General features: G+C 47.6%; 1 protein-coding gene across 1 annotated transcript in view; it reads left to right on the plus strand.

Moving 5' to 3' along the window:
• Positions 1-368: 368 nt before the first annotated feature.
• LOC133347765 (potassium-transporting ATPase alpha chain 2-like) overlaps positions 369-12,958 on the plus strand; it is a 28,583-nt gene continuing 15,993 nt past the window's right edge. Inside the window, exons 1-6 of the mRNA XM_061560345.1 lie at positions 369-585; positions 6,066-6,260; positions 10,127-10,186; positions 11,002-11,205; positions 11,866-11,979; positions 12,710-12,844. Of these exons, the coding sequence (XP_061416329.1) occupies positions 571-585; positions 6,066-6,260; positions 10,127-10,186; positions 11,002-11,205; positions 11,866-11,979; positions 12,710-12,844 (723 nt within the window). The 5' untranslated portion in view covers positions 369-570. The remainder of the gene's footprint in view (positions 586-6,065; positions 6,261-10,126; positions 10,187-11,001; positions 11,206-11,865; positions 11,980-12,709; positions 12,845-12,958) is intronic.

Here is a 12,958-nt window from a genome sequence, read left to right on the forward strand (position 1 = left end):
TCTGGAGATAATTTTGTGATTGGCATGATGAATGCATTAGGGGCTCTCTGTACAATAAAATGATCACTGCGATGATGTGAATTCACAGATGAAACTCGTCCTGGTCTTTTGAGTCCTCACCTGGTTCGACAAAGTACACTTGACAATAGAGGATGTTTTCCGAATTTGGATCAACAAAACAAAAATCTCTACAAAGAGGTGGAGGGGAGGGGGGGTGAAGGTGGAGGGGAGGGGGGTGAAGGAGGTGGGGGTGGGAGGAAATGGTGGAGGGATTGGGGGAGGGGCGGGGCTGCGGGGGCGTGGGGGCCCCGCCCCCCCCCCGTGCCTCCTGTATAATAGGCGGCGACTCGGCTTGGCCCCGCACGGTGCTTGTGAGTTCCACTTCGAGATGATGAGTGCCCGTGGATGAGAAGACGCCCCCCCCCCCATAAGGCTCGCCGCTTCGTGCTGCTCACACCCCCGTCTCGCTGAGTGACAACACCACGTCCATTAGCCGAGTCGATTGAATGAGCTAGACGCACGTTCTTAGCCAATTATCTTCTTCGGGCGATCGATCAGACGACCATCGGAATGGACAACAGAGGGGTACGTGTGTGCACTTTCGTTCGATTGTGTCTATGTGTGGACGTGTGTGAGTAAACCGTGAATTGTATTATGGGTTTTTTTTTTAATTAACAAAACCCTCAAGACATTTTTTCGATAACACTTTCCTTAGAAGGAAAAACAATAGGTGACAATTCGGGAAATGACCCTTCATGTCACTGCGAGAGTGGACCGCACTTAAAGTTTTTGATTTAATCGTTTTTACATTATCATTGATAATCATGTCACTGCGAGAGTGGACCGCACTTAAAGTTTTTGATTTGATCGTTTTTACATTATCATTGATAATTATCGTTACTTTTTAATTTCTATTTGGGAGCGGTGTTACAGTGGCCATCGTAATTGAGCTATTATGAATCCAGCGACCAGAGTTCAATTCCCTGCCGTGGCTAATTTCAGTGGCGATTGATGTCTGCAAGGATCCTGGGAGCCCCTTGACCAAACCGCAGTGACCAGCGTGGTGCGGTAAGGGTCAAAGAACCCACGCGATCTGAAGCGGTATAAAAGGGCCTTAAGCCAGCAGTTTATTGACAAAGGGATGTAAATGGATTGTTGCTTTCTATCTGTACTTAACCACACTGGTCAGTGCAGCTTGGACAAGGTGGCAGGGCCGCATCACTCGCCACTGATGTAACCGTGGCTGAAAATCAACCTCATGTCTCTCGATTCATGATGCAGTGCGCTCACCACTGTAATACCTCGTTGCATATCACCAGGGATCTCCGCTGGTTCTGCAAAGATTAATCCCAAAAATGCTTCGTTCGTATGCTGGCGTGTCTCTGGCCCGTGCACTTATAGCCATTAGGGGACCGAGTTAGTGGTGGGATGTCCTTTTTCTCGTGGTGGGAACATATTCCAAATACGAATTCTACGGAATGTATCCACCCTGAAGGAACTAAGGGCTGAACAGTATATGTGTATCTGAGAGTCCGTTGATTCTATATTTGTAATTTTCGCTCAAATCCACTGCTGTGTGGGTTGTGAGGGTTATCTGACCATGACCAGTCTGAGTTGAAGGCGAGTAAAACAGCAGACTTAAACGGATTCAAGAAAAATACATACAACCTTAAAAAGACAATCCAACCCAAGACCAGAACCTATACTTATATTTACTCGTACATACATTAAAACGTACGCATTTTGTGAATGATAAATAAGGAGTTCATGTTTAAATTTTAGTAAGTGCAGTCATACCTACTCATTGAAAACACAGCGAATGATCTCTCCTGGCAATATTCCACGTGCTCTCATTGCCAGCGAGCACGGCCACTGCATCCTGAGAATCCCATGAATATGCGTTCCATGCCCTCTGAACCTCGGGCTTGTCCGCTCATTCATATTGACAGCAGGAGACGCGGTCACCAGTTCGACGTGGAGTGGGGGTTAGCACCTTTCTCCCCCACCCCCCACCCATCCGCCCCCCCACGCTCCCCCCACCAGACCCGCGATCGGCGGTTCGGTCCGGTGTAAACTCACCTGCACGTGGCCTGGGGGCCCTTTAACTCGGGCCCACCCGTCCACTATCCACGCTGCTCCCCACCCCGCTGTGATTTTTTTTTATGTTACGGCTCCCGTGCTCTATCAGTGATCAGACCCCAGCTTCCATAGCTTCTAGCGCTGAGCATTCGCGGTCACGCCGATTACATTTTAAACCAACGCGCAGAAGCCGGCAGCGAAGCTATTAAACAATGCGAGCGGAGCAGGTGGCGCAGTGGTTAGACGTGGGGAGCATGAGTGGCGAGTAATATACGAACTTGTTTGACTGCCTCTTAAATCTGTAAAACTGAGCAGCGTGGTGAAGTATGGTCAAACAACCATCAATCAGTAGTGGGTTGACAAAGGGCTGTATTCTGTTATTTTATGCCATGGACATTGTGTATTAATAAGACAGATCGATTTAATCCAATCTCAATACTGTACATCCATGGATGAAGGCCTCCCACGTCATGTCGGAACTGTTGGGAGAGGAGTTGACCATACTTCACCACGCTGGTCAGTGCGGGTTGGTGGATAACGAGGAGGTAACGTGGAAAATAATCAGAAACAAATTATCGTATTTTTACAGCACTGGTAATCACGTGGGGCAAATGTTTATAGAATAGATCTCTTACGATAATTCATGTGGAGTTTAAATTAATGTGGCTCCATGGCTGCATATACATAGACTAAGTTGTAACACGTACAATCAACCCTTTTGTGTGGGGTCTTTCCAAAGTTATTCACGCAAATCGAGTCTTTTGTGTGAAGCCCAAAGGGTGCGGTACACATGCATGCGTGCGTGTGTTCAGAGCGATTAGCATTGCACTTGCAAGGCTAATCACAGGTGGACAAAAAGTTTCACTGTGTGATGCGGTGAGAAGGCAGCCCCATCCTTTTATTCTTAGTCGGGGTGCGACCCCTGCGCGCCTCTTGGGCAATTGAGCGACGGGCTCCCATCACCCGCAGTGGCGTCTCAATCACCGCAGGGTGATCACAGTGACACCACATGGGGCACGTGGGGGGGGGTCCAATCGAACGACTCGTTGGGCAGATTCACAAATGCGAAGAAGGAGGAGGCATCATCACAGCGATGCACTCCTGTTACTCTGGCTCAATTATCTGGCTCAATCAAACCGCAATGTAACATAATAGTTTTAGAACTTTCGTGACTGCAGAAATTATTATTATTTGGTTCTTTCGGTTAAGTCAAGTCTAAAGATTATTTTATCTTTAGACGTGACTTAACCGTCTAAAGATTATTTTATCTTTAGACGTGACTTAACCGAAAGAACCAAATAACATAATAGTTGTTGCTCTACATCAAAGCCATACGAATGTCTGACAATAAACCATCACTTATTTTACTTACCCTTGCTCGGACGAGAGTCGGACCGTCTGCTAGTGGTGCTCGGGGATTGTTTGACTATACTTCACCACGCTGGTCAGTGCGAGGTTGGTGGTGAAGAGCAGGGTTGGGGCGCTCAGGTCTGGTTCATATTGTGTCACGAGCCACCGATGTTGGTCGTGGTCTGGAAAATAACTCAGGTAGTCAGGTTCTCTCAGAGCACAGTGCGCTAACCACTGCGCCACTGGTCCATGTCTTTTGAGAGTGTACATCATGAATAAACAGTTATAAATACAATTTTGATTGCAATTGTAATTTAATCTCAAGGTTTCCACCGGCTTCGTGAGCTTATCACTAATCAGTGAGCCAAACAACCGCCCTACATTCTCAATCTAGGCAGTTGCCAACAAGGCGGGGAGGGGGGGACAATCTCAGCGTGGACGCAGCTCCAATTCAAACATCAAAGAGCGGCCTTAAACGCAATAAACACGACAGAATATTTAGTGAACGAGATCCGTCAAGGAAAACGCGTTAAGAATATAACAAGTCCCTCGTATGGTAGCCTGAACGGGTGAGTGCCTGGATGGGTGAGAGTCTGAACGGGTGAGAGTCTGAACGGGTGAGTTTGGATGGGTGAGACCTGAACCAAGTGAGAGTCTGAACGGGTGAGTCTGGATGGGTGAGACCTGAACCAAGTGAGAGTCTGAACGGGTGAGTCTGGATGGGTGAGACCTGAACCAAGTGAGAGTCTGAACGGGTGAGTCTGGATGGGTGAGACCTGAACCAAGTGAGAGTCTGAACGGGTGAGTCTGGATGGGTGAGACCTGAACCAAGTGAGAGTCTGAACGGGTGAGTCTGGATGGGTGAGAGTCTGAACCAAGTGGGAGTTTAAAGGAGTGAGTCTGGATGGGTGAGACCTGAACCAAGTGAGAGTCTGAACGGGTGAGTCTGGATGGGTGAGAGCCTGAACCAAGTGAGAGCCTGAACGGGTGAGGACCTGGGTGGGTAAGAGTCTGAACGGGTGAGAGCATGAACGGGTGAGAGCATGAACGGGTGAGAGTCCGAACGGGTGAGAGTCTGGATGGGTGAGGACTGGAAGGGGTGAGAGTCTGGATGGGTGAGCGTTTGGTTGGGTGAGCGTCTGAACGGGTAACGTCAGCGAGGAGTGATATCTGAGCCGATATCATTCACGCCCACCGTCACCTTCACCCATCTGCGATGACCAGCGTGGTGAAGTATGGACAGACACGGTGTTTGTCCGAGGGGAAGGGAGGTCTTCATCCAGCGCGAATATACAAAGCGGCAATGAATTCTAAGTTATTTTTATTAGAGCGCCCTCCTGTGGAAAGATGCGCCACAAGCAGACGTACACCATAAGAAAAACAGAATTGCGTGTTTGTGTTTATGAAGAACCGCTGTATATATGCTGGACTTTTTTCACACCGTGCTCATCTAAATTGGGAAGGATACGCACTCAAATTTGTATTATCGATAAATACGCTTAAACACTTTTAAAAACTTTTTTTTCTAACAGGAATATAAAACAATTAGTTCCACTGTCGTGTTGCCACCCCAGCGGGAGATCAATTTCTGCTCTGCTCTTAGGTGATACCTGCAAAATGGTTCGTTCAGTTAGTTGTGGCAACCATATAGTTATGATGGAACAAGTCGATTACAATTTTGTAGTTGTAGCTGAACCGTCTGTACCCTTACAATTAGTAAAAAAAACACATGGGAAAATACACATGTAAAATACACACACACACACAAGTGACAACACTACCCTCAACACGTGTGAGTTTGTGTCAAATTGCCTGTGGCATATTTGTATTCAGTTGTTTGTATTTCTTTTTGTACAGAAAAATGTGTTGTTCAGAGACATTTGCTTCACGTATGAAACTATTTGGCATTAATTTCGAGATGTAATGACACAATGGCGTAGCGCGGTTAGAATGTGCCCAGGTGCAAAGGTGCTGTATAATTCATCCCCCGCACCCTTCATAGCCCAGCGTCTGGGGCCCTCCGGTCTGTGGACCCTGGTGCAATTGAAGTGCCTGCACACCCGATAGCTACGCCGCTGTAGTCATGGCATGTGAAGGGTGTTTAGAATATGATGATGCTGCTGGTGACGATATTAAATTCTGTAGTTGTTGGAGGTGGTCAGGTGGCCTGGAGGTCAGATGACTGATGCTGGCACTGCTGAGAGCCTGGATAGGAATGATTAAGCCAAATGTTCAAGTGTACTGGGTTTTTGTCTGCACAAAAACCATCACATTTAATTGGATTCTGCTCTTATTTTGGTTACATTCCAGCTCTAAGAATTACACATTCATTTGATGTGACGAACATTTCACATGCAGAGTAGGTGGTGACGTACTAACTACCTACCTACCACCTTTTGTGTGGACCAAAGATAACTTGAATGGATCTTAAATGCCGTTCCGTAGGATATCAACTTCTATAGGCCGTTCTCTAATAGGGAGAGTTACGCCGTTCTAAGAGACTTTAAAATTGATCATCTGTCTCAATATGTGACACCGATAGCACGATTGTGATACAATTCGGAGGAAGTGACGATACGTATGTTGTAAACCCTGTGCTTGCTATGCGTGTGCTGTGGGTGCCCTCCTCCCCCCAGGCGAATGTGTACACGGTGGAGACGCATGGCACGCAGGACTATGTGCCCGCCGTGTTGGACGTGGACAGGATGGACAAGAAGGGCGACAATCCTGGTGCCACCTGCAAGAAGCGCAAGGGGCTTAGGGCCAAGTGGGTGGGGCGGCAGCAGGCGAAGGATGACAAGATGGATGGACTCAAGCAAGAGCTGGACATGGTAGAGTTACACTTACAGTGCTCATCAACCGTGGTCTATTATCATCAGCTGTGGTCTATCCACTCCTGGATGAAGGCCCCCACCACATGGTCACCTTCTTCCCCTATGATCTCGCGATGCAACAGTCCATCTCACTCTTGAGCTGTTACATCGAATGTTCGTTCATGGGAAGGTCACGGAATAATGTGGGGCGACGCACCACCTAACAATTCAATGAAAACTTTTATAAATTTTATACTTTAGAAGAAACTTTCAAAACAAACATTTTTAGGTAAAACCAAAAATCTTGAACCAAGTGAGGGTCCCATGCTGCCTCCACCCCTCCGGGCAGAGAATGCGTTTCTGCAGCAATTTCCAAGAGTTCACGAACTTTTATTTAAATTCACAATTCCCGCGACCACCGTAAACTGTGCCAATATCGTGTGCGTGTCCATCACCTCTTAAATACTGCTGCTAAGCACCTGTGTTACATGCTTTGACCACCTTAGCTCTGCTCCGTCGCCCCCCTCCCCACCCCCCCCCCCCCCCGTGATCCCGACCGAACAAACTCGTGTGTTTGGTGGTGTGTGTGGGGGGTGAGTCTTGTCTGTCTAGCCGTGTCGCATTCCACGCATTCGCTTCGTCACTTGCCCCCCACCCCCCCGGGAATGAGGGTGGGGAGGGAGGGACAATGTGGAGATGAGGAATGGAGGGAGGCATGCAAAGACATGGTCCGGTTTAGGTTGCCCAGTGATGAAGAGATATCATCATCAGCCCTCGCAATCGCTCGTGGTGACGTGATGCCACAATCGATCAAGCGAGCCAAATCCATTGCTCCATCGGCTGTGTTCTCTCCTTTGGCTGTCACTGCCTCGTGAGTCCAAACCATTGGCCATCGTTCCTTCTCACGACTAAGTTGCCCAGGAGGTGACACATGGGGCAGAGACAAGTGGCGAGGACACCTAGAGAAGAACGCGTGTCCTGGAGACACGAGAGCAGCGACAAGGAGACGATGGGAATGGGGACACGATAACAAGGCTGATGGGGGTTGAGTAGGGGTGCAAGGGACACGGGGCCGGAGTGTAGATCCCAGAGACGTGGGGACACACGTGTGTAGACATGTGGGATAACTGCCCCCAAGGGACAGTGATTAGGAGACGCAGTGAGGGCCAGCATCGGTGGCAAATCGTATTTGTCCTGGTCCTGAGAACCACCCCCTTTTAGCTATCCACTGATTGGAGTGTCTATATGTAAGACGGAGTAGAGTGGTGGAGTAATGCTAAGCAAATTGTATCGTGATTTCGGAAATCGGAGTTTGATTCCCGATCCTGGACACTCCAGTCGCCAACCAGAGGGGTGAAGTTTGGTAAAAACAACGACACTGCGCGAGGAATCCTTCATCCAACAGTGGCCTTGACACACCGCAGCGCAACCTATGACGATGAATTACTGATGATGATGATGCACATGCACCTGACAAGATGCGATGGAACCATGGTTAATGATGCTGGACATGACAGAGCCCACGGACATGATGATGATGATGAGGGCAGGGAAGAAGGGGCCGGGCACGACGGGGTGGGGGGCTAGGGGTGCGCTGGGGTCAGCCCTGCTCCAACAAATGTCCATTTGCCCCCCCCCCGCCCCCCAAAGTTCACTATCACCCTTAGCGGTGTATCACTATCAATACATTACTCTACTGCCCCCCCTCCCATCCGAGAACAGCTGTAGCCGGGCTTGATGACGTAGGAGCAGGAGGATAGCGTGTGGGGGGGGGGGGGCTCAAGGTGGGGTGGGGTGGGGGGCTGTGAGGGAGCGAGGTCCTGCAGCCCCCCCCCTGCCGGACCCTGCGTGTGGATGCGGGTGCGATGCGGCCGGGACCGGTCTGGCTCCGGTCTCAGCAGGAGGAAGCCGGTTCTGTGGGGGGTGGGGGTATGGGGGTGTGACTGGGGGGAGGGGGGGGGCTAGCCAGGGGCTATTTTGTTGTCCTTTGTTTGCGATGATTCCGTAAACATGCGGCGTGGGAGGCGTGCGTGGTGAACCGCTACGCTGCGCCACCAAACACGGCCACCCGAGTTCGATTCCGGCTCACACACGGCCAACACCGCTGACGATTGACTCAACCGGTCATGGGCTCTCCCCTAGGTCGACTCAGCCTCAAATATACCTGTCAACCCCTTATCAGGGCCCTGCCTACCTTATTATAGACCAACTCAGACCTTGTTGGTCACCCCGTGCCCGTATAGATCTCAACGTTCATCCTACAAAATGCCATCACAAGGGAGAAACACAAACAAATAAGACACATTTTTTGCCCGTATTGAAACGGCTTTACGCCGTGTGGACCTGAAAACTCAATTTCCCTGTACAAGAATACGGAGTAAACCGTATGGGTTGACAGGTATGCTCAAACGAGTACCTGGTGTGGTGTGTAAGCATCATGACACCAAAAAAATGTTGTGCAATGTTTCAGCAGAAATTTAGAATGTTTTAATAAAAAATATCCCTGTAGTTATAACAACAAAATTTGTTTTCATAAACCCAGCTTACACGTACTGTATCAATATACCTACAAGGCTAAAACTCTGCTAATTTACTTTTTGAATCTTCTAATGCGCTCCGGTCAGAGCTGTTATTGTTAACCAACTACAGTGACGATTGGAGTCACGTGGTTTCGTCTGCCACGCGCTACGAGCACGCGGTTTTGTCAAATTGTCTGGTGTTTTAGCTACAATGTTGTGGTAATGAGTATTTGTGATCCTATATCAATAACTTTTTTGAGAATGAAGTAGTAATTAAAGGAAAAGGAAAATAATGAAGGCCTCCGCTCAGTTACAAAACAATTTTGTTGTTAGTATTCATATAATCTAAGAAATATAATATTTAAGCAATTTACAACTATATCACAGATTATTCGATGATTAAAATTGATAATAAACTCTTTGATAACTGAATAGAGAAATTGACAACATGAAGTGGGGGGAAATGCTATGTTTCTTGATATATGTTTAGAAATATAACTTTAATCTTAAATTGAGGGTTTTTTTTTTCATTTTAGTCTTTTTAAATTTGTCTTTAAAAACATCACCGTCTTGCAAATATACATCCGATTTAATATAGTTCTTATTTGTTTTGACGTTTTTCTTACTTCGAATTCTATTGTTTTATTACCGAATTTTCACTTTAACCACATTAAACTATGTAAAAGTACATTTAGGCTGTACGTATGATATTGTAATTTAAAGGTGTAATTTTTATTTGTTAGTTGTTTATGTCACTACTATTGCCATTGCATTCAGTGATATACGGGAATTACGATGTAGGAGTAACAGTACGAAGGATTCTATACGGTCTGGTACGGGAGGAGGTCCATGGGGGGTGACACCACGAGTTACCGCACTGGATGACACCAACCCTAGTGACGTCACTGTGTGCTTTCCCAAGAATTGTTACAGTAACCCTGTGATAATGATACAGTACGAAGGATTCTATACGGTCTGTTACGGGAGGAGGTCCATGGGGGGTGACACCACGAGTTACCGCACTGGGTGACACCAACCCTAGTGACGTCACTGTGTGCTTTCCCAAGAATTGTTACAGTAGCCCTGTGATAATGATAGAGACAACACCATGTTTCCATGGTTGATAGAGCAATCATTATAATGACGTGGAGCGGTGGCGCAAACCGCTATCGAACTACGCTGCGAACGCTTCCAGCCCTCGCAGTTAGACTCGGCAGGCCTCCCTGGTTAATTCTGAAGATTTGTTCATAAAATACTCCACAGGGTCAGTGGTGGTGTCACCTTGATCCTCAGTGCTGGCACGCTGAGCCCGATCGCCGCAAAAATTATTTAATTCCCCTACTCATGGTGTGATTTCGCTTTCAGGATGATCATAAGCTGACTCAAGGAGAACTGGAAAAGAAACATCAGACTGACCTGAAAAAGGTGAGACACGTGCACACGTGCACTTGTTGTGGCTGCATGGCTAACACTTTCAGTAATGACATTTAAATCACATCCTCGATGTATTACAGACGTTCACATCAAGGAACCGTATCGTACTGCGTTTGCAATCGCAAGCCCTGTCACATACACCGCAGCATTGAGCCACACTGGGCAATAGTCCATGGGCCGTAGCAGACATTAGTACAACCTAAGTTAACACAACTATGTCTGATAATAGTTAATTATGCCATTCACTGTTATTGGCCACAAAGTAATTGACACCACTGCAAGTTAAGCCACCTCAGGTCGTAATAACAACTTAAAACTATAAAAACTAAATTTTCATTTTATTTTACCAGGTAAGGCCCACTGAGCTATAAAGCTCTTTTTCAGAAGTGACCTGGCCACAAATAATAGCTCAAAGAAGTGGCTTATCATGTGGAAATGTATAGCAGCCAAATATTCTAAAAGCATGTTTCTAAATATGAAGGGAAAACACAGAGAACCCGCAGAAAAATCTACGCGACCACAGGGAGAACATGCAAACTCCAAATATGCAGGCATCAGGATCGGGATCGAACCCACGACCTTCTGTATACCAGACGAGGCAGTTAACATCTTGCTACCGAGATGGTATCGTGTTTGAATACTGCACTTTAATAGACATGGGCAAATATTCCACGAGAAATTCCCTTGAGATATTAAGCCCTGGGGGGTGAGGGGAAGGGGGGATGTGTCCATATAATTTCTTGCAACGGGGCCCATGCCGCTTTGCTGGGGCCACGATGATAACGCTTTGTGTGACGCTGGGCCAGGGTCTGGCGGTGGCCGTCGCTGCCGAGCGTCTGGAGCGCGACGGCCCCAACTCGCTGACGCCACCGAAGGGGACCCCCGAGTGGCTCAAGTTCATGCGGCAGATGATGGGCGGTTTCTCGCTGCTGCTGTGGGCCGGCGCCATCCTCTGCTGGATCGCGTACGGCATCCAGTACTCGCAGGACATCAACATCCCACGCGACAACGTGAGCACACGGGGACACGCGCGAGCACTGGTTGTGCTGGTGACGGTCATTGTGGTGGTGACGGTACCAGCCGATGGAAAACGTGGCCCTGAAGCAAACATTATTTCGGGGTGTGTGACGTAACTGTGCTGGGTGTGTAACTTAATTGCATCACGACTCGCATGAAATAATGAAGTTAATAGACTCGTTATAAATATAAATAACGAGTTGATTATATTATAAATAACTAGTCTATTATGTGGCATTGGAAAGATGGAGATTTCTATATTTATTAAAAGCTGTCAGACTTTGAACTGATACAGTATGTGGTGCACCCATATGTTAAATAAATCAGGGGTCACCTGAGCTATATTGAGCCCTAAGCTTTTGCTTAGTTTGCTTATGCCTAGCACCGGCAGAGGAAGGAGGAGCCAATTGCACATTTGACCAGGGCCCAAAACTCCAGAGGGGCCTACATATATTATTTAAATGAATGCATATTACCCTCCATGACTCATAAGAAACAAGAAATGGAAAGTGTGCAAAGAATGGAAAGTGATCAAATTAACGTGCAGAGGCGCACACTTTGAATTACACTGACAGAATTACATTGACAGAATTAGGAACACACACGTGTGTGTTTGGTGTACATGGTGCGATTCGCTCGTTTGTGCTGTGCAGCTCTACCTTGGTGTGGTACTTGCTGCCGTGGTCATCCTGACCGGCTGCTTCGCCTACTACCAGGAGGCCAAGAGCACCAACATCATGGACTCCTTCGCAAACATGGTTCCCCAGGTGAATAGCGGCCAGCATCGTACCTCCCACCGCATCATTGCCCAGTGATATCTAAACCAGTCCTGGCCTCTGCCCCGCTTTATTTTATATTTATGCCTCGCCTCCCACAGTGCATCTTAATGCATAGGGAAACATTCATCCAGAGTTAATTGATACAAGGGCTGGGAATGTTGACAATATTTGCATGTACACTATGGGAACCTCATTTGCCAGTAAAAATATGATAATTGTTTTTTTACCCTCCTACCTGGCAACAAAACTGACACCTTTTTACAAGGAGTCATGTTTGCATAGACCGCAATACCTGCAGTCATAATACAAACAAAAGACATAACTCTGATAATGTGCACTGTCCTTGAAGTTTATTGGTCCACACCCGAGACAGCGTTGTGCGCCTTTTGGCGTCATCTGTTCCAACCCATGTGAGACTAGGCTCTAAGGAAATCTGTCTCGGGTGTGGACCAATCAACTTCAAGGACAGTGCATACATTATCAGAGTTATGTCTTTTGTTTGTATTATGACTGCTGGTATTGCGGTCTATGCAAACATGACTGCTTGTAAAAAGGTGTCAGTTTTGTTGCCAGATAGAAGGGTAAAAACCAATTATAATATTTTCATGATTTAATTGGGTTGTTGTGAACCCACTCATTTCATACGAATGCAAGCTTTGGCGCTACAGTGAAATCAGCACCGCTCAATTGCGAATGGCCGTATGTCTCTCGAGTGCAGCAAGCCCAGGTGATCCGGGGGGGAGAGAAGATGCAGATCGTGGCCACGGGACTTGTGCTCGGTGACCTCGTGGAAGTGAAGGGTGGCGATCGCATCCCCGCGGACCTTCGCATCATCTTCGCACAGGGCTGCAAGGCACGGCAGCGCATCCCACAGCGCAATCGCAGCACACCGCAGCACTCGTCACACCATGTATGGTGTGTTTTTTGAGATTGTGGTGGTTCGGAGTGGTGCGTGATGTTGGTGCGT

This window comes from Lethenteron reissneri, chromosome 26 (assembly GCF_015708825.2).
Source record: "Lethenteron reissneri isolate LAM-NWPU_2019-01 chromosome 26, ASM1570882v1, whole genome shotgun sequence".
Classification (NCBI taxonomy): domain Eukaryota; kingdom Metazoa; phylum Chordata; class Hyperoartia; order Petromyzontiformes; family Petromyzontidae; genus Lethenteron; species Lethenteron reissneri.